This window comes from Natrix helvetica (assembly GCF_964273705.1).
Source record: "Natrix helvetica genome assembly, chromosome: 1".
Classification (NCBI taxonomy): domain Eukaryota; kingdom Metazoa; phylum Chordata; class Lepidosauria; order Squamata; family Natricidae; genus Natrix; species Natrix helvetica.
The window spans coordinates 143,376,320-143,400,507 of NC_138548.1; the positions used below are offsets into that span (position 1 = coordinate 143,376,320).

Consider the following 24,188-nt stretch of genomic DNA (forward strand, 5'->3'; position numbering starts at 1 on the left):
AAACACCTATCTATTCCAAGGGGCTTAATTGTCTTGATGAATGACATACCTTCTGACTAGATATAAGTGTACTCTGACTAGTTTTACATTATTGGGGCAGTCACCTATTAATTAATGGTTTATTGCCAAACATTTGTATAACTAGAATGGATCAGATTAAAGCTACATTGTCAGACACGACAGAGCAAGTCAATACATGAAGGAAACTGATTAAACTGATGTATCATTAAACAGCCTATGCATAGGACTCTTCTCAATTAACAGTTAAGTACCTGCCTAGAGTTAGTTAAGAGTCTACAAAATTCAAGGGGAGGAGATTGGACTTTGTCCACTTGTGGCTTTATAGAAATTCTAGACTGGTCCCTCTTTTAACTCCGTCCCCATGTTCTGCAATTCCTTTTCCTACATCCTAAAGTAATGGCACAATGGATAACAGCTGATGCTTTTAAAACAAGATATAAATGTATTATTTAGGTTTTATGATTGTTGGTATACTGGTAGCCTACTTTCCAGGAAAGTTTGGAAATTCAAAGATGTAAATTCATGAAAAGAGCAAAAATTAATTTGCAACCAATTTTTTTTCCCCTTTCATATTGAAAGTGGAAGGAATAGATATTAAAGATGACTCACACATTTCTCATCCTGAGCCTGCAGCAGTGCATCTTAGGTGACTGCCTTAAAAAAATTTTTGGAAACTGCATTGATACAGAATGCTGTAGCCTGACTGTTAGTGGACAAGAACCTTTATAAGGATATCACATTGGTTTTGAGGGCATTGCACTGGTTACAAATGGATGCCTTTCAAAATACTGGTTTTAGTCTTAAATCCCATGTGGCTTGACTCCTAAGGCTTTTCACCCTGGAAATACTTCGAATGGAATTTGCCCACCCTGATCACTCAACAGGGGAAGAGATGGTACAATCTCTGTTCCCAAAAATTGATTAGCATAGTTCGAAATGGCAATGCGATTTGGAATAGTTTTGTTTCACAAAATAGTTGATATGTCTGAGATATTAAGAGATGCTGCTAAATTGCTCCCATTTATCTGTGTTTTATCTCTAAGGGGTTTGGTTTTTGTTTTAATTTACAGTTTATATTAGACAGTGTTATGGAACTTTCCTAGTAGCATTAATTGTTTTTATGTTCTTGTTTTTATGCGAACCACCAGAAGTCATTTTGTGGAACAGAGATCTATCTATAAACAATTAATAAATGAAATTGTATAAAAAGAATCACTATGTTTTTATCCTGCCGTTATCACTTTATAAGTAGCTCAAGGTAGTGAACACACACACACACACACACTACCCTAATAATATTTCTGCCAAGCATGCTATATATTACTATATTGCAATTTTTTTCAGGGCAAATAAAGCATTAACTTTTGTGACAGCTGTTACATAGTAGGCCCCAATAAAGTCTTTTTTATTTGTGATTGTAGATGCAGGAATGTGTGTGGATCATTGCAGACTTTACTTAAATCATATTAATTCCTACATTAGAGCTTCTTTACTGAATGATTAGATGCCCTGTATATCTTGCCTTGCTCTTACCTTTTGTGTGTTATAAATCTGCTATATTCATTACGCGAGGATGGCACAAAACTTTCTGTGTTGATTGCTTAATAGCAAGACAGTGAGCTTTTGGAATAGCTTACCACCTGGATAATTGCTGCAGTGAAACTGAAGGTAGAAATATCTAGCAATAGCATTACATCTTCACACAATGGCAGCAACCTACACAGTGTGCCTTAAAGATGATATAGCAAGACCATTAAAAAGCTCATAATAGGTTGGTTCTTCTTGACTCTCTCCTCATGGTAAATGTCAATTATGCACAACACCAGCTATTATGTACTAATAATATATCTCCAGTTAGTTTAGAAATGCAGGATATTGCATGGCTAGATCTACTGTTTTTAGGACAGTATTGAGTCAGACAGATCTTGTTGAAATCTTACTATTTCCTGGTATTGTGTCACTTCTCTGTTGCTGAGTCCTCTGTGAACATTAATCTAACTAACCTAATAGATTAGTCAACCATGGCTGAGGCTATTCCTTGAAAATTTTATACACATTTGCAGTTCATTATTGGTACACAATTGTACTTGCTTTGCTCTTGACTTTTATATAAAGTAGAACAATACTGAATAAAATGTTTTGCATATTTGCATTATCTGTTTTACAGTATATTCTTCTTCCAATTTTAGTATCGCTTCTTTTTCTTTCTCTTTTTTCAACTTATATGCCAACCATTTCTTAGTATATTTGAAAATTCAAAACTTCTTTGGTTTACATCTTTTTTTCTATCTCTCTCACTGTTAATATAAATGGCTCTCTAGGAGCTTAATTTGTTGGGTAATAATTGTGCTCCTTGGTGATTTTTAAATTTTTTCTTCCTTTATTTTTATCTCATCCAAAATCACTTGTACTTTCTATTTCCTTTTCTTTTTAAATTCACTATTTTATTGTATAAAAATACCCTCTTACAAAAGTCTTGCTTTCATCCCAAACTGTTCTTAATCTTAATCTTTATTAAGGCTATTTCCCTAAAAAATATTTGAACTTCTTTTTACAATCCTTCATTACTGTTTCTTTTAGCAGCATCTCATTCAGTCTCCACTTAAAAGAGCTATTTTTCCTGTTAAAAGTTAAAGTTAATGGATTGTTGTCTTTGGTAATTTTTATAAGTTAATAGCTAAAGCCTAAATCATCCAACTCATATCTATTCTAGAAAAGACTTACGCCTTTCAGAAAAAAAAAATATTTTTGGGTCACAAAAGAATTTTTACCCCCCCATAGATCAACAAGTCCAAATTGTCCATTTAATTGATATCAGATTAATTATTTCAATTAAAAATAATGTGCAAGTGGTTTATTCATTGTTCTTATAATTTTAGGGCCATTTTTATATGTTGTAAGTGTACCATAATATAGTAACTACAACATAATGCATGCTTATAGAATCACTTAACAGACTGTATAATACTTTCATATTTTACTTACCTTAAAGTGAGCTCTCGTTACTTGTCCCATCTTCTGTCAACCTGGCAGTTCGAAAGCATGTAAAAATGCAAGTAGAAAAATAGGAACCACCTTTGGTGGAAAAGTAACAGTGTTATGTGCGCCTTTGGCATTTAGTCATGCTGACCACATGACCACGGAGATGTATTCAGACAGTGCTGGCTCTTCGGCTTTGAAACAGAGATGTGCACCGCCCCCTAGAGTCGGGAACAAGTAGCACATATGTTCGAAGGGAACCTTTACCTTTAAAGTGAAGTAACAAATAATTTCAAAAGATTTTAGCACACATCAGGCATGTATTGACTTTTCTTCTGTGGGTATCACGATTCATTGCCTGAGACTTTAATATTGACTAAAGAGAAGTCAGATCCAATAGTCCTTCCGAAAGACAATCTGTCTTGATATTCTCATTTTTTAAAGCCATTCTAAGGTGTTTTTTTGTTGTTGTTGTATTCGGGAAAGCTCTCAATTCAGTCTGCTGATATTTCCCAATCTGTAGAGAATAAGAAGTTAAATAACCATAAGAAGCTGTAATATTCTTTCTAGGAGATTGAAAGAATAGCAGGAAAGAGAGAGAGATCAAAGGGTATCATATTTTGTTTTTTGCTTATTTTTGTTTTTGTTTTTATCAGCATCAGAGAGCGTAAATATCTGTTGTTCTAAGCAACCAGGATTACAGTTAAGATCAATATAATATGTTTGTATTTTTAATACTAAATTTACTTTGTGCTAACTTAATCCAGTTTACTATTGTGCCAGAGTAAGGATACTGTAGCTTTTTAAAACATATCTGTATTTATTCCTTTTTATATTATTTTATTATATTAATATAAAACAAAAGTAGCACATTATATTATTTGAGTACAATTGTCTTGACTGAATATTATTAATACTTTGATGTTTAGACTAAACTGAACCTGTAAAGATAATACATGGAATTTGCTATGGCCTTGTGGAAATAAGTTTGCATTTTATTATGGTTCCCTTTTGTAGTTCGGTCAAATAATGTTTGTAAATTCTGAACTCTTGCTGGGTCATGTAGTTGGTAGCTGAATAGGACATTCATGTCTTCTATTTCTGGTGCTTCACAAACATACATTTGGTTGGAAAGTGGCACTTGTTGGAATTGAATCATAGCACTCAACAAGTCAGATTCTGAGTCAGACTCATTGTCAGGTTTTTTTTTTTTTTATTTAGTAAGACTTTTTACTCGTAATCAGCATTTCAACCACACGACGCTTGTAAGTGACTCAGTGTTGAACATTAGTGTTCAAAGCTTCTTGAATATTGTCTTGGCCTGAAATCTATCTGAGTAAAGCCGTTTGATAATTTTGTTCATCTATATGAGAGGTGGGGAACTATGGCCATTTTATGACTTCTGGACTTCAACTCCCAGAATTCCTGAGTCAGCATGGTCATAAAAGGGCCACAGTTCCCCACACCTGTCATGGTGAGTTTTAGAATGCCAATCTGTTCTTCAAGACACATTTTTGGTAGCCGGTCAGATTCCATTGGAAGACTTGACCTCCACCAGTAGTTGAAAATCTTAATTACTGTTTTTTTTTTAAAAATATATTTTTAAACAAACATAAAACAAACAGTCATAGACACACACAACACATAAAAATCATCCTCCAGTTACATACGGTATGTCAATTGGTTACAAAGCTTTGTGCTTCCTCACAATAGTCCCCGCTTGCAATTTACACAAATTCTCATATCAATCCAATATATATATAAACAATTATTATGATTATTAAACATTCATTTGACCATAACTGTTATTACATCCTTTTATATAAAATATTCTAAATTTTAAATAAATCTATATTATGGCATTTCATTACATCCTCCTTAAATCATTCAGTAATATTATATCTTTATATTATATTCTATATAAAAATTGTTTATATTTAATAACAAGGCTTTTAAACATCCTCCCCATAGTCCCCACTTACAATTTGTGTAAAATTTCATATTATCAATCTGGTGTATATATATGCATTATTATCATTGTTACACATTTATTTGACTATAACTATTATCACTCCATTTTATTCATAGTACTCTAAATTTAACTAAATTTAACTAAATTTTTATTTGACTTTCCATTACATCATTCTGAGTCCTTCCAGTAGTAGTGCAATCTTACAGCCCTTGCCATTTGTAGTATTAGTGTTCTGATTACTTTCTTAATAAGTCATATATGGACTTCTCTTAGCAACTTGTTGATCGTTGCATATCCTATAAGAACTCGAAACCCTCCATCTTTTCCTTCCATCAGTTTGCCTTTGGTTATCACCGATGCTTCTACCAAAATTTCTCTCATTACTTCTGTCAAATTTTCTCTTTTCTTCTTCTATATTTTATGGTCTGAGATAAGAGTTCTGATTCGTCAATCTCCCCTTTCCATATTCCACTCTTTCCATTTCCAACCAGGCTCAGTTTACTGTCAATATCAACAATCTTCTTATCTCCTTGTTCATCTTTTTCTTCAATTTTTAGAACTCTGTCCTCAGCTTTCATCATGGTTTGATAAATATCCTCAATTTTTCCATCAATTTTTCCTGTTCTGTATTCTATATTTTCCATTCTCTTCTCAATATTCTCTGTTGTTACTAGTATTTTTTGGATTTCTAGAATAATCATTTGCAATATTAATGCTTCTTTTTCACGTTGCACCATTCTTCCAACTTATAAATGCTGCCACTATAACATCCAAGGCTTTTTTGTTAAATTTCAAGCAAGTTCATTATAATCTTTCAGGTCAAGGCTTTCTCTTCAATCCAGTCCAGCTGCTGATAGTACTCCAGAAGAGCACCTGTGTAAACAACCCATGCCCTTCCAACTATCACTTTCAATAAACAAACTCAAAAGCCTTAAGTCAAATGTTCAAAGAGATAAGAGAAAAACAATGTTTCCAAACCTCCAGCCTCTAAGTGTCAGTGTTACTTCTTTTTCCTCTGCTTTTACATCCTCTTTGTATTCCAAATTTAAGGAGAAAAGTTCTTAAAAGAAAAACAATCCGATTGGGCGTTGTAAAAAAAAAAACATTCTTAATCCATAAGTACGAAAAAAGAATGAAAAACAGAAGAAGAAAAATCAACCAATCCAATTTAAAAAGTAGGAAACATTTGTAAAAATTCCATCCGTAAAAATAAAAAAATAAAAAAGGATAACACACTAAGTTTAATTCTGGCTTAAGCTCGCCGCTTACTCTCTTCTGTCTTCAATTTTAATTTAACTTTTGGGTTTTTTGGGTCATCTCTTCTCTAATAATAAAATTTATCTCACCAATTCGACACACTTTCTCTCCTGCTTTGCTTCCATCCTCGAACTGTCCCAACTTCAGAAGCTTCAATGGCTGCTTCTCTGTCATCGGAAAAAAGAGCTGCTCCTGGATCAATCAGGGACTTTGTGTTGTCCCTGAGATCAGCAGGATGTGCCCTTCTCTATCACCATCTCTACGGCATGGTTTAGGTCCAAAAGGACCGTCCAGCAGCAGAGATATCGATGGCAATCTTGGAGCTCCAAAATAGCATGTCGTATCGTCGTGACATCAGCTCCTCCTTCCTAAGAGCTTAATTACTGTTATGGTGTAAATAGAGGGGGTCCTTGCTTCAGCTCTTACTGCTGCTGCAGATGAATTCCTATTGGTGCCAGAAGAAATCTTTGAACATGTGCTCAATTTTGTTTTGATAGGCCCCCACAGTTCTGCACCATATGTCTTAGGATATGAAATTATTATCTCTTACTTAAATGTGATTTTTTTAAAAAAATGGTTTAGAAATAGTATTTTTAAACAGATCATCCGACAAAGAAAGCTTTGTGTTGTTGTTCCTCAGGTTGAACACACAAGGTTATTTTATGTATTGAACTTTCAGGGATGGCTTTGCTTCAAAAATAATAGCTATGAGCATCAGATTCCTTGAGCTGGAAACATTTGGAACATTAAACAGGACCATATCTTAGTTAAGCTTAGGGAATAAATATGCCTCTTGCACTTTCCCATTTGTGAAGGATTTTTTACAGGGTTATGAGCACATCAAGTTCACTTTTCCTCTATATGGAAATAACGGTCTGAAGTTAGTGATAATAATCCAAAAGAACTGGCTATAGTTACCATTATGGAGTCTTCAGTGACGTTTAAGGGAGAAAAAGAGAATAATACTGTAATAGGAGTTTCCATATCATTATTTATATTTTTTACATCAAGTAAGGTTAACCTATTTTAAATGTTGTACTTCACGCTATGTGGCTGGAGATGATAATTTATTTTGCAACTTTCTACTCTTATAACTTCTGTTTCAGGCTAATTGCTAATATTGCTGTCTGCTTGATATCTATCTACCTTCCAATAAAAAGGGGTGGGTTTTTTTGAGGGGGGGTAGCATTAAAATAGCAACGTCATTACTGCAGCCTGTTGCACTCTATTTTTATAATTTCTACAACGTTTCCATTTTGGAAGAAAAATTACCTATTTTTCGTAGTCTTAGAATTAATGTGACTTACTATATTTATTGTTGGTATACTCTGAGGTAAATAGATTGTTGCCAATGGGCATTTCAAAACTATATCTAAACAAGCGAGAGCACTTAGCAACATGGCTAATAATGTTTTTGTGTTGCTGAAACTGAATCTGTTTGTGATGGGGGGGGGGGGGGGAAATGCTGCGAGACTGATTTTACTGGCTTCTTTGCAAGTAAATTACCAGAATGATAAATTGTTTTGCAAAGAACAATGCTGAAGGGCATATTAAGAAATGCATGAACCTTGTTGAAAGGGAAAAGCTTGATGGCTAAAACAAGCAAGATAATATTTGTCTTACCCTTTTCTGCTGTATGATTTTTTTGAACCTGTAGGAAAAGGACTATAGTATTCAGAAAGTAAAGTCAATTGGATTCCTGCCGGCTTTTACAATCCCTAAATGAATATGTCAGAGGCAATGTTGTTTTGGAAATAAGTAATAATAAAAGTAATCTTTGTATCCCAAGTACCTTTGTCTGTTAATTTTGAATTAAATATTATCTCATCGTGAAACAGGATTGTTATGGCAATTGGCTGTGAAACCTTAAAATACCTATTTCTTTGACCTTTCTGCATTTCATGCTTCTCTACATGTGGGTATATATCATGTGCATGCTTGGTTTACGAGCAGAAACACATAGAATAAAAAATAGAGCATGAGATATTTATCTTTCCCACCAGGGTAAGTCAAACCTGAATTAAAATTATACAAAGAGAATGTATATTCTTTGTACTACCATGTGTACTCAAGAGTGCTTGGCTTAAAGATAAAATACCCTTTACTTATTTGTTGTTTAGACTGTTCTTCAACCATTCCCTTGAACCTTTGAGCCCCATTTTCCTTCCTGTTCATAAAACAAACATACCTCCTCCTAAAATTCTGGTTAGTCATTCATTTATATCCTGGCATGTGGCAATTCAGTAGGCCGTGAGGGAACTCAGAAAGAAGATGTGATTGTTTTAGATGTACACACAGTTGACATGCTTACTGGCTAAAGGGTATAAGTGGATATACCCGGGGATGCTTGGTTGATAGAGATGTAGAGAATGTCAGCGAGGAAGAATCCTACAGATATTCTAGTCAATGATCAGTGGTATCTTTTGAGGAAATAAGAGAGCTCCATGGTGAAGGTTGGCAGAGATGGAACAGCAACACTCGTAATCAAGGCAGTAATATATCAAAAATGAAAACAATGAGACAAGAGGTCAAGATTACAGGCAGGTTCACGGAAAGAATTGTGACGAATGGTATCCTGAACTGTAGATCTAATAAAACAATTTCTTCCTAACAGTAGGTACTGTGATCCTGGTCAGAATATTTTTTTTTTAAAAAAGAACCAATCAAGTAATTGAAGTAGATAACTTAAATACAATGTAAGAAATTTCATTTCTTCTGATTATTACACTATTGTTAGCTTGAACTCAGATGTACCTTTGGTTGCTGTGCTGAGAATCTGCCCATAGTAATGCAGTTGAATTAGGAAATACTATGTGATTTAAAGGAATAACCTACATAATTTCTTTTTCCTTTTATGTTTTTTTCCCACCCTCTTAAGTGACTAGACCTGTGGAAAAGAAACTTTGCCTTTCTCCTGTTCCTCCTGCTTCTCAACTGTGTAGCATTCCATGTCCTCCTGATTGTGTAGTTTCTTCCTGGTCAGCATGGGGGCCTTGCGTTCATGAAGACTGCCAAGAAATTCAAGGAAGAAAAGGTGAATTTGAATATGAAGTTTCAACATAATGTGGGGTATTTCTTTAACCTGATGCTCTGCAGTTGTACTGGATAATATTTCCTTCCAGTTTCCCCTGATACGCTTGCCTTTTTATTCCCTGTGCTTCTTTACCGTGTGTCCTAATTTTTAGCAAACTATAGTTATTTTGCAAATCAGAATTGTAATCCATGACTAAATTTAGTCCTCCTTGGGTGTTTAACTGAGCCTTTTTTTGTTGTTGTTTCATAAGAAAGCAGTCCAAGATTGCACTCACTAACTATCCGGTCCCCTCTACTCTCTGTATAGCTCTGCTATTTCAAAATTAGGATTTTATATGCAGTGCCTACTCATACAGTAGAAGTGTTCCACTTCCCAACAGGGGTGTCTCAAGTGTATGTGTCCAAGTGGACGAGAGGGTGGATATGGCATCAGATTGTAAGCCCCATTCCTTTCGAAGGTATGCAATTTTGATGCAATACAAAAAGGGGTAGTAGTTAGTTCATATTATTATGTTCACCTGAATCTTACCTGCTTTGACCTTTTTCTTTAGACACCACTGCCTCAAAGGTTCACTAGAGCACGGGGACCCCAAAGTCATGAAATGAGTCCAGGAAGCATATAAGAATGAGTTTCTGATTAAAACTAATATACTGACAGAACAGAATATTTGTACTTCAGAGTTGAACTGTGGGGTCCTTGGTGCTCTCTTGGTGGTTTTCTTGTAGACGTTTCATTACCTAGCTCGGTAACATCATCAGTGCTAGAGGAGAACTCTGCTATCCTCTAGCACTGATGAAGTTACCTAGTTTGATAACAAAGCTAATGTGCTTTATGCCAAATTATGATTTGCACATGATTATTGAAGAATTCATGCATATAAAGCTCCTTTCCACCTATTTAACAAATGTGGATTTTTTTTAAAATGGATTTTTTAAATTATCAAATGGAAGTGACTCTGCCTGTATTCTGATTCCTCCCACTGTATATGCTTGCATAAAGTAGACCTAGAAACCAGTAAAGTTATAGGTGGGAGTAAGATTGTACAGCCACACATTTCCCCAGGAGTTCAATATTATAAGAAAAGAGTTCTATTATGTATAGTTTGCTATTGAGCAAGTTAAATAGTCTTTTTCATAACAATGCAAATATGTAGACATAATGGAGAAGCAGTCATGTTCGCCAGCGAGTCTATCCTTTTCCCCACATTCCCTCAATACGAATGTGGCACATGATAATGTGTAATTTCGTACATCAGAAATAGCAAGGGAGAATTGGAAAGTGGGAAAAATACGTAACGAGTCTTCTTTTCTAAAGTGCACAAGCATGATTTGATCTTCTTTAGGACGTGCGATGTAACCTGAGAGATTTTTAACAGCACCTTCTTGTCATTTCATTGTAAATATGCAAGGCAGCTTAAAAGTTAGCAGAGCTGTCTAGCCAAAGACAATGAGCTAGAACTGTGAGAAAATGTGTTTCTTGCCTCCATTGTATTTGTTCATCTTCAAGATGGATTGATAGTTGGAAATTACTCAGTATTGTTTCTTCCCTCTGATTTTAGCTATTTGCTCCCCTCCCTCCTCTTAGGTTTCAAAATGAGGCACAGATACATCGTTGTGGATTCCATTGGTAATGCTGAGAACTGCCCACATTTGATAGAGGCTATTCCGTGTGACAATCCAATGTGTTATGACTGGAGCATTTCAGAAGGAAACTGTTTCCCTTATAATGGAATATGTGGACAAGGAAACTGTGTGTTGTATGCCCAATGCAAGAACAACAATGGTATGTAGCTCAAAGATATTTCATTTAAAACTATGCTACACTGTGGGGTCCTTGATGCGCTCTGAGCTTGGTTGTTTCCTTGCAGACGTTTCATTGCCAAACTAGATAACACCAGCAGTGCTAACATCATCAATGCTGCATTAATATTCAATATGCTTTATACTGTCTATCTTCTAGAAAGAATGCATGATGTACATCTTAAATTCGGATGTGGATTTTACTAAAGTTTGTGGCTTTATTTTGTACCACACTTTGTCTTGTGAAGGCATGTTGCTTAATAATTTAATCAGTTCTTTCTAGCACGTCACTCTACCCTCTTTGTGGACTTCCACAAAACCTTAATTGCCTCAGTATAAGAAAAAGAGAGATCCCCACAGTGAAAATTTCAGGGCTGAGGCCTAGTTTTCAGTGGGTTGTTGCAGGGATTTAGCTCCACATGTGTAAATGATAGTTATATTGGCCTCAGGCAGGAGGTGTTGGGGGAGATTGGACACTACTGGGCTACAAGTAGAATTTGTGCAGTGGAAAAAAAGCATGCTGGAGATAAAATCCTTGACTGTATTTGTGTAAACAAAGCCACATAAGGTAGCACAATACCAAGGGAAGAAAGTTGCTCTTACTGAATGCATTGAAATACAGTGCAAAAGAGCTGGGCTTCATTGGATTTGGAAAGAAAAGCAAATATTATCAATCTGTGGCTCCAGCTTATTGTGGCCAGAGTTATCAGGTACAGCATAAAAACCTAAATCTTGCTGGAATAGTTTGTAGGCTCCCCAGTCCAGTTTATTGCACTTCTTTTTAGCAAATGGGATGGCACTGGGGAAGATGTTGAATTTAGACAGGAGAATATGAGCTCTTTTCCACCATCCCTTTCCCTGTGTATGATTCAAAAGATAGCATAGATTTTAGGAAATGACCTCAAGTTGTTGTTTTTTGAGAGGGGGGGTAGGGAAGGAGGGAAAGAGATAGAGAGAGAAACTGTAGACTGTCATTTTAAAATCCACTTTCAAATCAATCTCAATCTTGTCTGGTAGAACTTGCTCCTCTTCCATAATAACTTTTAAACGCAACCTACTTATAATGGCACATATTCTCAAAATTATTTAGTCCATGATTCACAAATATTCTTCAATATGTCCAAACTATTTTGTATTAGTAAATCAAATTTCAGTGTTCTTCCCATTTAATTGTAATCTTTAGTCCTTTCTAATTCTCAGCGGACTTTGTGTCCATGGATGCTATATTACAGTTGTGGTCTTGATTGAAACCCCTTGATTCCTAGTCGTTCATCTCACAAGTTGACCACAAACAATAACAGCAACACCAAACTCAGTTCCTGCAGCCTACTCATAAGGAGCAGCTGTCAAACGTACATAAGGGCAATGTCACAATCTCCCCCATTTTGGTGGACACTTCATCAGCCAGAATTTGCTGTCTGACTGCCAGTCTCTGTTGCATTGTCATCCTCCTTTGGGATGCCTTAGTTTGCATGTATCCTCATTAGAAGTCTGAGAGTGACAATCCTCTGAGTGTAAACAGAATTATCTCTCTGCTTTGTCAGTTATATTTATAATAGAGAAAATTCTTTTGGTGACAGCCTTGTGATATTTTTCCAAGAATGTATAACCTTTCTCAAAAAGGTACATCAACATTTGCATTCCTTTCTAACCGTAGCCAATACGTGCAGACACAAGATTTACTTTAAGGTTTTATGACTCATTGCTGAATAGTTTGTCCCATAATCTGAGTGGGGAAAGTGGTTTAAGTGCTTTCTCCAAACCATATTGTATAATTGGAATAAAATGAATGGAATGAATGGAAGGGAAGGGAAGAGAAGAGGACTTTATTTGGCCAAGTGTGATTAGACACGCAAATAATTTGTAGAAGCTCTCAGTGTGCATGCAAAGCAACAGAGTAATAATAATCATAATACCAATAAGAGAGGGTAGTAAAGGAGATAAGGATAATAATACTTCTGCCATACAATATGGGTAAATGTACTTAGATATAATTAGTATTGTGAGAATTAGGTGTTCAGTAGAGTAATGGCACAAGGTAAAAAACTTATCACTATGTCTAATTGTTTTGGCATGCAGTGCCCTATAGTGGTGTCCTGAGGTGAGGAGTTGAAACAGTTTGCATTGTAACTATTGGTTTTCCATTTTAGAAGGATAGCTCACACCATAATTTCCTCCTTTGAATGACATAGGAAACAGTGTTTTACACCAGGGGTGTCAAACTTGATTTCATTGAGGGCCGCATCAGGGTTGTGTTTGACCTCAGGGGCCGGGGTGGGCATAGCCAGGGTGGGTGTGTCCAGCTTGACATCACTCATGTCAGGGACGTCTGAGGTGGCCTGAGTGCTCTGCCAGGGAAAATGGACTCCCGAGTTCCGTTTTCAGCTGTGACGGCCTTCTGGAGGCAGGAGCCTGTCACAGCCAAAAATGAACCCTGGGAGGGCCCTCCCGAGCTCCATTTTTGGTGGCAGAAGGCACTGGGAGCCAGTACTTTTCTGTTTCTAGGGCAGCCCTGTGGGCCAGATCTAAGCAACTCGTGGGCTGAATCCAGCCGCCTGGCCTTGAGTTTGACACCCTTGTTTTACACAGTCTTTTAATCTGAGAGGAAGTGGGAATACTGCACCACTAATTTTTAATCCAATGAAATCCACACTACTAATTTCCCAGTGCTGCCTCTAAAACCAAGGAGAGTAGAAATCTTTTAAATGAACAGAATTTCCCGTTTGCCTTTGGTAAACATCATGCTTCAAATGCTTACATTCTCTCTCTCTCTCTCTCTCTCTCTCTCTCTCTCTCTCTCTCTCTCTCTCTCTCTCCCTCCCTCCCTCCCTCCCTCCCTCCCTCCCTCCCCGTTTCTTCTTGCAATCTCATTACAACATTTTTTTTAAAAAATAACGAATGTGATTCGTGTTCCCAGATTCTGATGCTATGTAAATGAAAACATTGTGCTGAGTAACATGATATTTGCATTGCAGCGTTTCAGACCCAAAGGATCTTCAACTTACAGTCCATTAATAATGAATGAAGCACATTTTCAGGTGAAGTTTAGTAACATGTTGCAGCGACTGTTTTTCTTGGTACTGTCTGAACCTATCCCAGAGCTTAATTATTTTTGATAGAGTGACTATTGTCAGATCACAAGATTGTTTTCCAAAGGGCCTATTATCCTGCTTTTAATCAAATGAATGCTACAGTATAACTAATCTTATCCTAGCTAAATCAGAAATGTGCAGTGTCTTGATGTAAACATGGCACAGGAAATATTTCCAAAAAGAAACAAATGAGACTGATTATCACACTGGCAAAATTACTATTGAACTGTGAATCATTCTCTTCTTATTCCACTTTTCTCTGTTTTCAACGGTGCTGTATTAATCAGAGCTCCATTGACTTTACAGCACCAACCATTTAAATCAGAATACATAAGGACTTTATTCTGCTAGGTTAATAGGATTGCTGTGGACTTCTCCATGTGTTCCAGCAAAGCTTCGTCACTGGGAAAAAAATTAAAAACTGGATGTTGCCATTTATAATAGGTGGAGGTTTGATTTCTGTGTGGTGATTGGATGTTCCTTGGAGATGATGAAAGAAAAGTTGTACTAATGAAATTTTACTGGAATGTATCAAAAAACATGCAGCAAATGTGATCTACACTTATATGTGTACAATATATCACAGAAATGTGTAAACCCCCTCACATTTTGCAAACATTTAAGTATATCTTTTCATATGACAACACTGAAGAAATGATACTTAGCTACACTGTAAAGTAGTGAGTATACAACTTGTAAAACAGTGTAAATGTGCTGTCCCCCCAAAATAACACAACACAAAGCTAAACTGCTGGCAACAAAAGTGAGTACACCGCTAAGCGATAATGTCCAAATGGAGTCCAAAGTGTCAATATTTTGTGTGGTCACCATTATTTTCCAGCACTGCCTTAACGCTCTTGGGCATATAGTTCACCAGAGCTTCATAGGTTGCCCCTGGAGTCCTCTTCCACTCCTCCATGACAACCTCATGGAGCTGGTGAATGTTAGAGACCTTGCGCTCCTCCACCTTCCATTTCAGGATGCCCCACAGATGCTTAATAGGGTTTAGGTCTTGTGACATACTTGGCCAGTCCATAACCTTGGCTCTGTGTTGTATTATTTTGAGGGGACAGCACATTTACACCGTTATACAAGCTGTATACTCACTACTTTACATTGTAGCCATTTCTTCAGTGTTGTCACATGAAAAGATATACTTAAATATTTGCAAAATATGAGGGTGTGTACTTACTCATATATTATATGTATGTCCAAAAAAGTAGCTAAGGATAAAAATAATAAAGAATCAGGACAGTCCTAAAATAAAGTTACAAATCTGTATTTGAAGTAACAACAAGGGGAAAAAATGTAAAACATTATTCTTTTGGGCTCAGGATAAAATTTTAACATAAAGACCAAAATTAATTCCTAAGTTGGATCTTAGCATAGACTGAATGCTCCTGGAAACAAAAATATAGAAAATGGATTTCATATACAGTATGCACTCGTGTTTTGGAAGGAAAACTTCTTATTAAGCAATTGGGGTGTATTGAACCCTTTTCATAATTTACAAAATAGTCTATATTTTACCTAATAAAGATTCCTTTTTTTGTTCCTTCCACTTCTTCAAATCCTATCTTGGATGTCCAATATTTTTCCAGAAATGTTTATATTAATCTTGTTTGGATAATAAAAATGATACTGAAAGCTATGTTTATTACATCTTTTCCCCCATTTCTTTTATTATCAGTTCTTTCTAGCAAATGGATCTATTGGAATTATTATTGGCACTAATGCCAGCGTTGAGTAGATTTTATAGCTTGGCTTTTTTCTCTTGGTTCTTGTGAAAACATTTTTGCTGAAATCTTGAGTACACTCAATTCATGGACATAGATAGGTAGCATTATATTAGCCTGTTTCAATTTTATTTTCCTAATGTAAAACATATTATCTTGTAAGCAGTGGTGGGTTTCAAAAATTTTTAGAACCTATTCTGTAGCTGTGGCGTGTTTTGTGGGAGTGGCTCAGTGGTCATGTGACTGGCCAACTTGGGAATGGCCAACTTGGAAAATGTGGTGAAACTCACTTAACGATGCTCTTGCTTAGCAGCCAAAAGTTTGGGCTGAATTGTGGTCATAAGTTTCCTTCCTTCCTTCCTTCCTTCCTTCCTTCCTTCCTTCCTTCCTTCCTTCCTTCCTTCCTTCCTTCCTTCCTTCCTTCCTTCCCTTTCCTTTCCTCTCTTCTCTTTCCTTCTCTTTCCTTCTTTCTCTTTCTTTCTCTCTCTCTTTCTATCTTTGTCTCTCTCTCTTTTGTCTCTCACTCTCCCTCCATTCCTTCCTTCCTTCCTTTCTTGTGTGTATCTCTTCCACTTTCTTTCTCCCTTCCCTCCCTCCTTCCTTCCTTCCTTCAGTCTTCCTGTCTTTCTTTCTCTGTCTCTTTCTTTCTTTCTCTCTTTCTCATTCTTTCTTTCTCTTTCATTCATTCATTCATTCATTCATTCATTCATTCATTCTAAATCACTCTAAGGTTTTGATGAAAGCAGTCATAAGTTTAGGGTGAATTAAGTCTTTCTCCAAAACCTAAACCAGGATTCCAACAAAAACCTCTAGGTCAGCATCAAACTCAGGTTTTGACTTTTATCCAGAGCCCGCCCCACCAGCTTCAAAAGTTCGGGACAGACCAGGTCTCTCCAGTCCTCTCTCAACAGATGGGGAAGAATAAGACACCACCTATGTCTAGTCTACAATGCACCCCTTGTAGCAGTTCCAAGAAGATTCCACAATTTGATTCAGGAGATCCTGAAGGCACAGATCAACCCCCAAGTGGCTTCAACAGCTCTCAGAGTGAGAGCTAGTGAACAACCAGATAACTGCAAAAAATAATAATAATACAATCCTTCCATCCCCCCCCCCGGTGCCCCCCAAAATCTGGTCAGAACCTTTCTTTCCCCTACCATCCAGCCTCAACCAATACCTATCCTTCCTCCCCACCTCACACACACACACACACACACAGCCATCACAACTGATGAAGCTTCTTGGATGAGAAGTGATACATTTTGTTCTTCTTCTTCTTCCTCAAGGAAAAAACAATCCAGTTGCCTTTTGCAAAAAGCACCTTTGAGACATAAAGGTTCCCCTCATGTATGTGCTAGTCATTCCCAACTCACTCTTTCCTCCTTAAAGGGTCCTGGGCTGGGCAAACAAAACTGAGTGGAAAAGACCATCTGTTGTAAGGATGTTAAAGGGGGCAAAGGGCACCGCAGGGCCGAACTGGCAGCGCCAGAAGTGGAGATGGCTGGGAAAGGGAGCGCTGGAGTGGAGTTGTCATGGGGCGAAGAGCTTCCCACTACAGGTGCAGTCTACTTGCAGCCGCGAATGCTTGCAAGCAGCAGCTTCAGGCACCTGCTCGCGGCTGACAGTATTGTTCAGGAGCAGAGACAGAGGCAGTGCAGTGGGCGCAGTGTGGGATGCCTCGGAGCCCGGGCACTTTTGGGTCCTTTGCAGGGCTGGGAACAGGCTGGAAAACAAGCCCACCACATCTTTGCTCCGCAAGCGGCAGATGTGCCTGTTACAAGGCTGTCCTGTGCTCCAGCCTGGCCAGGGAAGACAGGCGCTCTTCGCACCCGCCAAGCCTTCCCAACACATGCCACCTTGGTTGCGCCAGCTGCCAGTTGGGCCAGGGCAATCCTCTGCCCACCCGCCCATCAAGTGTTGGCTGGTGGGCGCTGGGCGAGCCCCGCTTGCCCGCTTAAGTGGTGCCCGCCTCCACCGCTCACCTTGAAGGCAACATCATGGAACTGCTGCTGCTGAGGGAGGGCTGGCTGGGCATCGCCCCCCATTGGCCTCCCCTCCTGGGCCGCACTGGTGCCCCTGCCTGGCCTGCACACCAAGGCGCATTGCTGGGTGGCGGACAGGGTGGAGGAGGTCGCGGCACTGCCACCCCTTGCCCTTGGAGCTTTTCTTGCAGGATATGCTGGCTGGCGTTGCTTCAGGGCACCCTGACCTCTGGCTCCTCCGTGCACACCCAGCACTGGCATCCCATCCAGTGCCCATCCTTGGCAGCACAGTACTTTCCCCCCAACAAAGACTGACCGCCCATTTCTCCAGATCTTGCAGCTTTTTCTGCTTTTTCTTTTTAAAAAATGCCTCTCCAGACAATCTTGAAAACCTGCAAGGTTGCTCTGGGAGGAGGCAGACAGGCAGCATTTCCCCCCCTGTTCCTGGGCGCCTGCAGCCTCAGAGCCTGCAGCAACTTGCACAATAAAGGTAATTAAGAATTTCTCACACTCCTGAGAAGATTTTATTTACTGTGCAAAGGCTTGCTTTAAGGCTGCAGGCTCTGAGGGTGCAGGTGCCCAGGCTTCTGCTTCTGCCCCTCATTCCACGCTTTGCAAGCATGGTGCAGATAGGTGAGGAGAGAGAGAGAGAGATCGAGCAGTGACAGGGCAGGTGGGGTGTGGGCAGGCCAGGGGAGGCAGTGTTCTGGTATGGGGCCTCTGAAACAAGGAGTACAGGAAGGCACGCTAAATTTCACCATCCGGTACGCCCGTAATGGTCCACGCCGGTTGAAACCCACCTCTGCTTGTAAGCTAGGTTAGGCTACGAGATTGGCCAAACTCACACAATGAGCATCATTAATGAATGGGAATTATATGCTATATAACTTCATTGTCTTCCAGTTTATTCAGTTGATAGGATGTCTTTTTTTAATGAAAAAAGTTTTCTCTCTCACTCTGAACAAGCTTGACAGGTATTGTCAATTTGATGTAATTGCATTGTACTGTGTACAATTGTAATGTCATCCATCTCTGCTTTTCAGACTTATTTTTGATCCTGTTACGAGTACTGTGCTTTAAAAAGCATCTGTTAGCTTTTAACTGCTAAAGATAGAGTGATAAATAAATAAAACAACCATGACCTCAGATTCTGACATTAAGACTCAGCGTCTTTGGCTGGGAGAGTTAAGCCTGATATGGATACTTAGTTTAAGTCTCTCCATTTCTAGTCCACCTTCGAAGTCATCCTAGCAGTAGCACCAAAAACTGGAGCACTTCTCTGTTTTTAATTAGCTCTGGTGTTCCTGACTGAAACTATATTAGGATATTAGATATGGGTCAAATTGTAAGTGACCTGCATCTGCCCATCACAGATAACAACCCTGTTGCGGTATCCCACGACTTCTCATAAGGCTGCCAAAAGCATCATACTCATACTAAGTGACCCTGGCAAGAATTTTGTGATTCCCTCTGAAACTTTGAAGTCACTTGTCTAACAGCCACATCTCCTGAAAAGAAAATACAGCATTTCGGTTGCTATGATGGCCACATACCTACATGTATAATATACTCTCATATATTATAGAAATGTTTTCATTTCTTTTAAAAATATACAGTGGAGTTTACTTCCTTTCAAGGTTGCTGTTTTTGTTAGGAAAAGCTGTTGATTGAGACAGCACACGTTTGTTCCGAGGTATCATTTCCTGGAGTGCAAAATGCCTTTGGAAAACTATTCACATCATTGTGAATAGGTATTATATTTTCAGCAACAACATTTATTTTGTTTTCACATATACCTCTATGGAATTTCAGGGTGGCCATTGAATCAAACGGCACCCAGTGTTTTTTTCCCCAGACTTGAAATGTTTCTCAGCCTTCTATTCTTTAATGGAACAACAGATTTTTATGAAGGCAGACAGGCAGACAAGTAATTTCCTTGACATTTTTTGCCCTCAGAACCGTGGTCTTACTGTGTACTGCTAAGTTTGAGTTCTAATACAAGTTTCAAATAATGAATCATGTTGGTAACTTTCTTTTTTAATAGATACTTGTTATTGTTCTTGATAGTTAGGTAAGAAATGCTGAATATAAGGTTGGACGGATGGTTGGATATTTTATTGCTGTCCAAGGTCAGGATTATAAAAAGAAAAACATTTCAAGCACAACCAAACAAGCATATGAAGGAAACATTAAAATTTAAATGTAGGAGTCTGATTTTGCAGCCATTCCTCTCTTCTATCGTTGTGCAAAAGACTTTTTAATTTTCTTTAAGATGCTTTTAGATATATTTGGGTTGGGGTTGGTTTTTTTTGTTTTTGTTTTTTGCTAATTTACCTAAATTTGGAAAGAATGCAGAATAAAACCATTATGGATCATTCAAAGTTACAATAACACAGAAAAAGCGAGTTATGACCACTTTTCACACTTAACAATGATTGCAGCATCCCCATGGACATGTGATCAAAATTTGCCACAACTGCCGGTTCACTGGTACACCCCCCCCCACACCCCATTCAGGATTGCTTCTGCATGCAGCACTGCATGGTGCACCCCTCTAAGCCCCACCACTGCCAGTTGTCTGGTGCATCGTCCATGCCCCCCCCATCCGTGATCACTTCTGCACCCCACCACCACCAGTTGTCTGGTGCCCCAACAGATTCTATGGTCGCTTCTGCACACCACCGCTGCCTGGTATTCCCACCTGCCCATGGAATAATTTCTGCATGCCACCACTGCCAGTTGCCTGGTGCACACCTCTTAAGGGGTGTGTAATGGTGTGTTTGTTCCCACAGCCTGTCATCGATCGGTGACTGCTGCTTGCCCCCATTGGCTGATGACTTCTTGTCCCGTGCAGCCAAAGGCCCAGGTCAAACAGTATCTGAGCAAATGGGCAGGGATGAAGGGCGAGGGCCAGGGGGTCGTTGGCCATGTAGAATGACCAGGGGAGGGGCAGCAGAGAAGGAAACCTGGCTGTAAATCAGCTGAGGCAGGTGGCTGGGGGCAACGGGGGCGTGGCCTAAGCATCCCATTGCATTTGGGACATTTGCCTCGGCCAAGAGCAATTAAGCAGCTTACACCCCAATCAATATTTCTTTAGTCTCATGGCAGTTTGTCAGATAAGTTTGGAAGTATATAGAATCAGTTTTACATTTTGTTTACCTCTCAGTGTGAATTCTTTATGGTAGGTTAACTGGTAGAATTTCCTACAGACTGATCCAGGGAAACTTTCATTCTACTGAAACAAGTGGCAGCCAAATGGGTTTGTGCCCCTGAATGAGGACATTTATCTGTTGCTAGATAATTCCCAGGGTTTCATGCAAAGTGGTAGAGCTGCATTTGATAATTCAACTATAGGAGAAGGAAGCAAATTGAGAGATTTGCAAGCTGAAACAAGGCATCAGTAGAGTTCATGAATGCCTATTAGAGTTTTCAATTATACCCCAGAGGTGTTGAGTGGGATGATGGATCAATTTCAAGAAGGACTTGCTGATGAGCTGATTTAGTAAGACTAGGCACACCAAAGAATTTGGAAGTAGTGTTTCATTGTGTTTTGGGGTTTTTGTTGTTGTTAATTGATGGGTGATTGGAGAGTTGAAATATAAGGGAAATAATAAAGGGAGGGGATTTTATAATCTCCCTACATCTTCTCCCCATCCCTGGTAGCCTCCTTGCACACCACAGTGCTAGAGAATCCATTCAAATAGAAACAGTAAAAAAAAAAAGTCTTTATCTGCGACAGAGAAACAGAAAAAAAGAGAAACCTGGGCACCTGTGCAATTGTAAACCAGTGACCACAAATCTGAAATTGTTCCAAAACCCTATCCTCAGTAAACTTTGCAGAGTCTCCTCTCAAGATCCAGCAGGATGGCTGATGGCAAGAGGGTGGAAACAGTCAAACAATTAAGAAAGCCTCAGGCAGTCAAGGACAGGAAAGTGCATGCCACTTCCTCTGCTATTCTTTGTTCAACTTCAGCTCTCATAGATATGAATGGTACAGCCAATTTAATATATAAACCCACAGTGCAACACTTCAAATTGCCCATACAGTTATGAGAAAAAAAAACCCCTCTTCTTGTGAAAATGATTGACAGGTAGAAAGCCTGAGTGTTGTTTTGTTCTATGACCCATTTGCCTAGACGTGACATTCTCAGAGGTTTTCTCCAAAATCATAGCTCTGAAGTGTCGATTCTCTATCTGCAGAATTTCCCTCTGTGAGAGAAATAGGCAGTCTCCTAATTTGATAAATAATATTTTCTTCAGAGTTCTTTTTTTGTGTGTATCTATCGAGCATCACAGAGAAACATAGAGGTAGTCCTCGACTTATGACCACAACTGAGCCCCAAATTTATGCTGTTAAGCGAGACAGTTGTTTTTTCCAAAAAACAATCTAACGTTTCAATATCTCCATTGTGAATTGTAGGATTGGTTGCTGATCCTGTTGTTATTCATTTAGACTTCTTTTATGATCCCATTTTACACCATGCTCCTGGATTGTATTAGTTACTAGCTCTACATCATTAGAGATTGCAGTTCATTTGCAATTTTTGTTATCAGAGTAATGTAATCTGCATGGAGTAGATTATTCAAACCTAGTCATTTAAAATCACTCTCATTTTTCTCACCATCCAATCCAGCCTTTTTTCTCTAACTCTTTTGTAGAGGGAAGCAGACATAGCGAAATAACGTAAGGACCGTTAACTATGGACCGAATTCAGTAAATAGAACTGAGTGTTTGAATTTGTATACACATTTGCAGAAATATAGAACATAAATTCTGAGTTAAAACCTCAATAAGAGATACAGGTGCATGAATTGGCAACTGTGCAAGTACTGTGAAACATCATTCATGCCAGCAGGGCTGCACAAATATCTGGATTTGAAAGGCAAAAATGGTTTGGGAGAATTCATGGACACGGACATCTCATCTTTCAGAAGTTGTATTGCTTCCTGAATGCAATCCCCTGAAAAATCTCTATTTCCTTTAAAATGATATAGACAGATGTGACTTACTTCCATATGTTCTTCAAATCATCTTTTACCCTCTGAATCTGCCACCATAGTCATTTTGCCAAATGAGTAGCTGTCTAAATTGAACAAATAAATGAACAAATGAATATGAAAGAAAGAAAGAATCTGGATCTGTGCCATAAGGCACAGCACCCAATGGAAATATATCTCTGATTCAAATGGTAATTCATATCATGCATCAGATGGAAACCTTTTAAAATCCATTTCAAAACCCATTATTGTTCAATCAATCAAAATTTATCTGTGGTCCAAGACCAAACACAATAAAAAACCAGTAAAGAATACAATAATTACTGTATAAAAGGGAATTTTAAAATAGTGAGAAAATCCTAAAGCAATTAGCAGCTAACAGATTGCCAGGAGCAAATAACCAGGAGCATTCACTGAGTTCAAAGCACTGAAGAGTTTATTATTGCTACCTACACATATGAATCTAGTTAACTAATGGTCAAAGATAAATTAGTGCTTGATAAGGGTCAATGGAATTCTTAGGTGACTCGACTGGGATCTCTTGTGGCAACGCAGTGACTCTACACTGATGACATGTTTAACTCTGCCTTCCAGCTCAGCCTGCTCTTCTCCCACATAGTTAACAGCAGGAACCAGATGTTTCTAACAGCTACAGCTATTGATAAGAATTTTGGAACAGTTTTAGAGTTTCTTAAGAATGGTCACTCTTGATCCATGATGCTTATATATCTACTAATTGTTACCCTAATAGGTCGCACCCTACCTAAAGTGTCTAAAGTGGAGCATATGAGATGTTATAGAAATATTTAGAGACAAACTAGGAAGGAACTATGCTATAGCATAACTAGGAGTTGTGCTATAAAAGGGAGGGAGGCTTTGGTTTTGTCATTTTGGATAGCCAGATACCAAATTCTCTATTTTAATTTAGCTAGGTTTTACCAGTCCCAAAGCAGGTAATGCTGACAAGGTAAGACTACATTAATACAAATTGTAATTAATCTCTCTTCATAGATTGGAAGAGAATCTATCCAGCAAGGTGATAAGAGCAATTCCCTCACCATGATCTGCTGAAGGTCAGCCTTTGGTTGCTTTTTCCTTGTGGCCCAATGCACATATGTGGGAACCCTGTGCTAAATCATTCATAGATAACCTGTTTCTGGGTTTCGTGCATAGCAGAACAGTTCTACCCATTGTTGCACTTTTCCCAGAATTATGGATTCAGTGAAGAAGAAGTGAAGAATTATGGATTCAGTGAAAAAGAAGAAGGACACCTGAACTTACTTTACTTTCTCATTTCTTTGTTAGTTTCCAACTTTGC

At 38.3% G+C, this 24,188-nt stretch overlaps 1 protein-coding gene across 2 annotated transcripts in view; it reads left to right on the forward strand.

Annotated features, from left to right (window-relative positions):
* THSD7B (thrombospondin type 1 domain containing 7B) overlaps positions 1-24,188 on the forward strand; it is a 533,620-nt gene that overhangs the window by 232,831 nt on the left and 276,601 nt on the right. For both annotated transcript variants that reach the window (XM_081936133.1, XM_081936134.1), the window contains exons 6-7: positions 9,108-9,263; positions 10,848-11,045. In XM_081936133.1, coding sequence (XP_081792259.1) covers positions 9,108-9,263; positions 10,848-11,045 — 354 coding nt within the window. The remainder of the gene's footprint in view (positions 1-9,107; positions 9,264-10,847; positions 11,046-24,188) is intronic.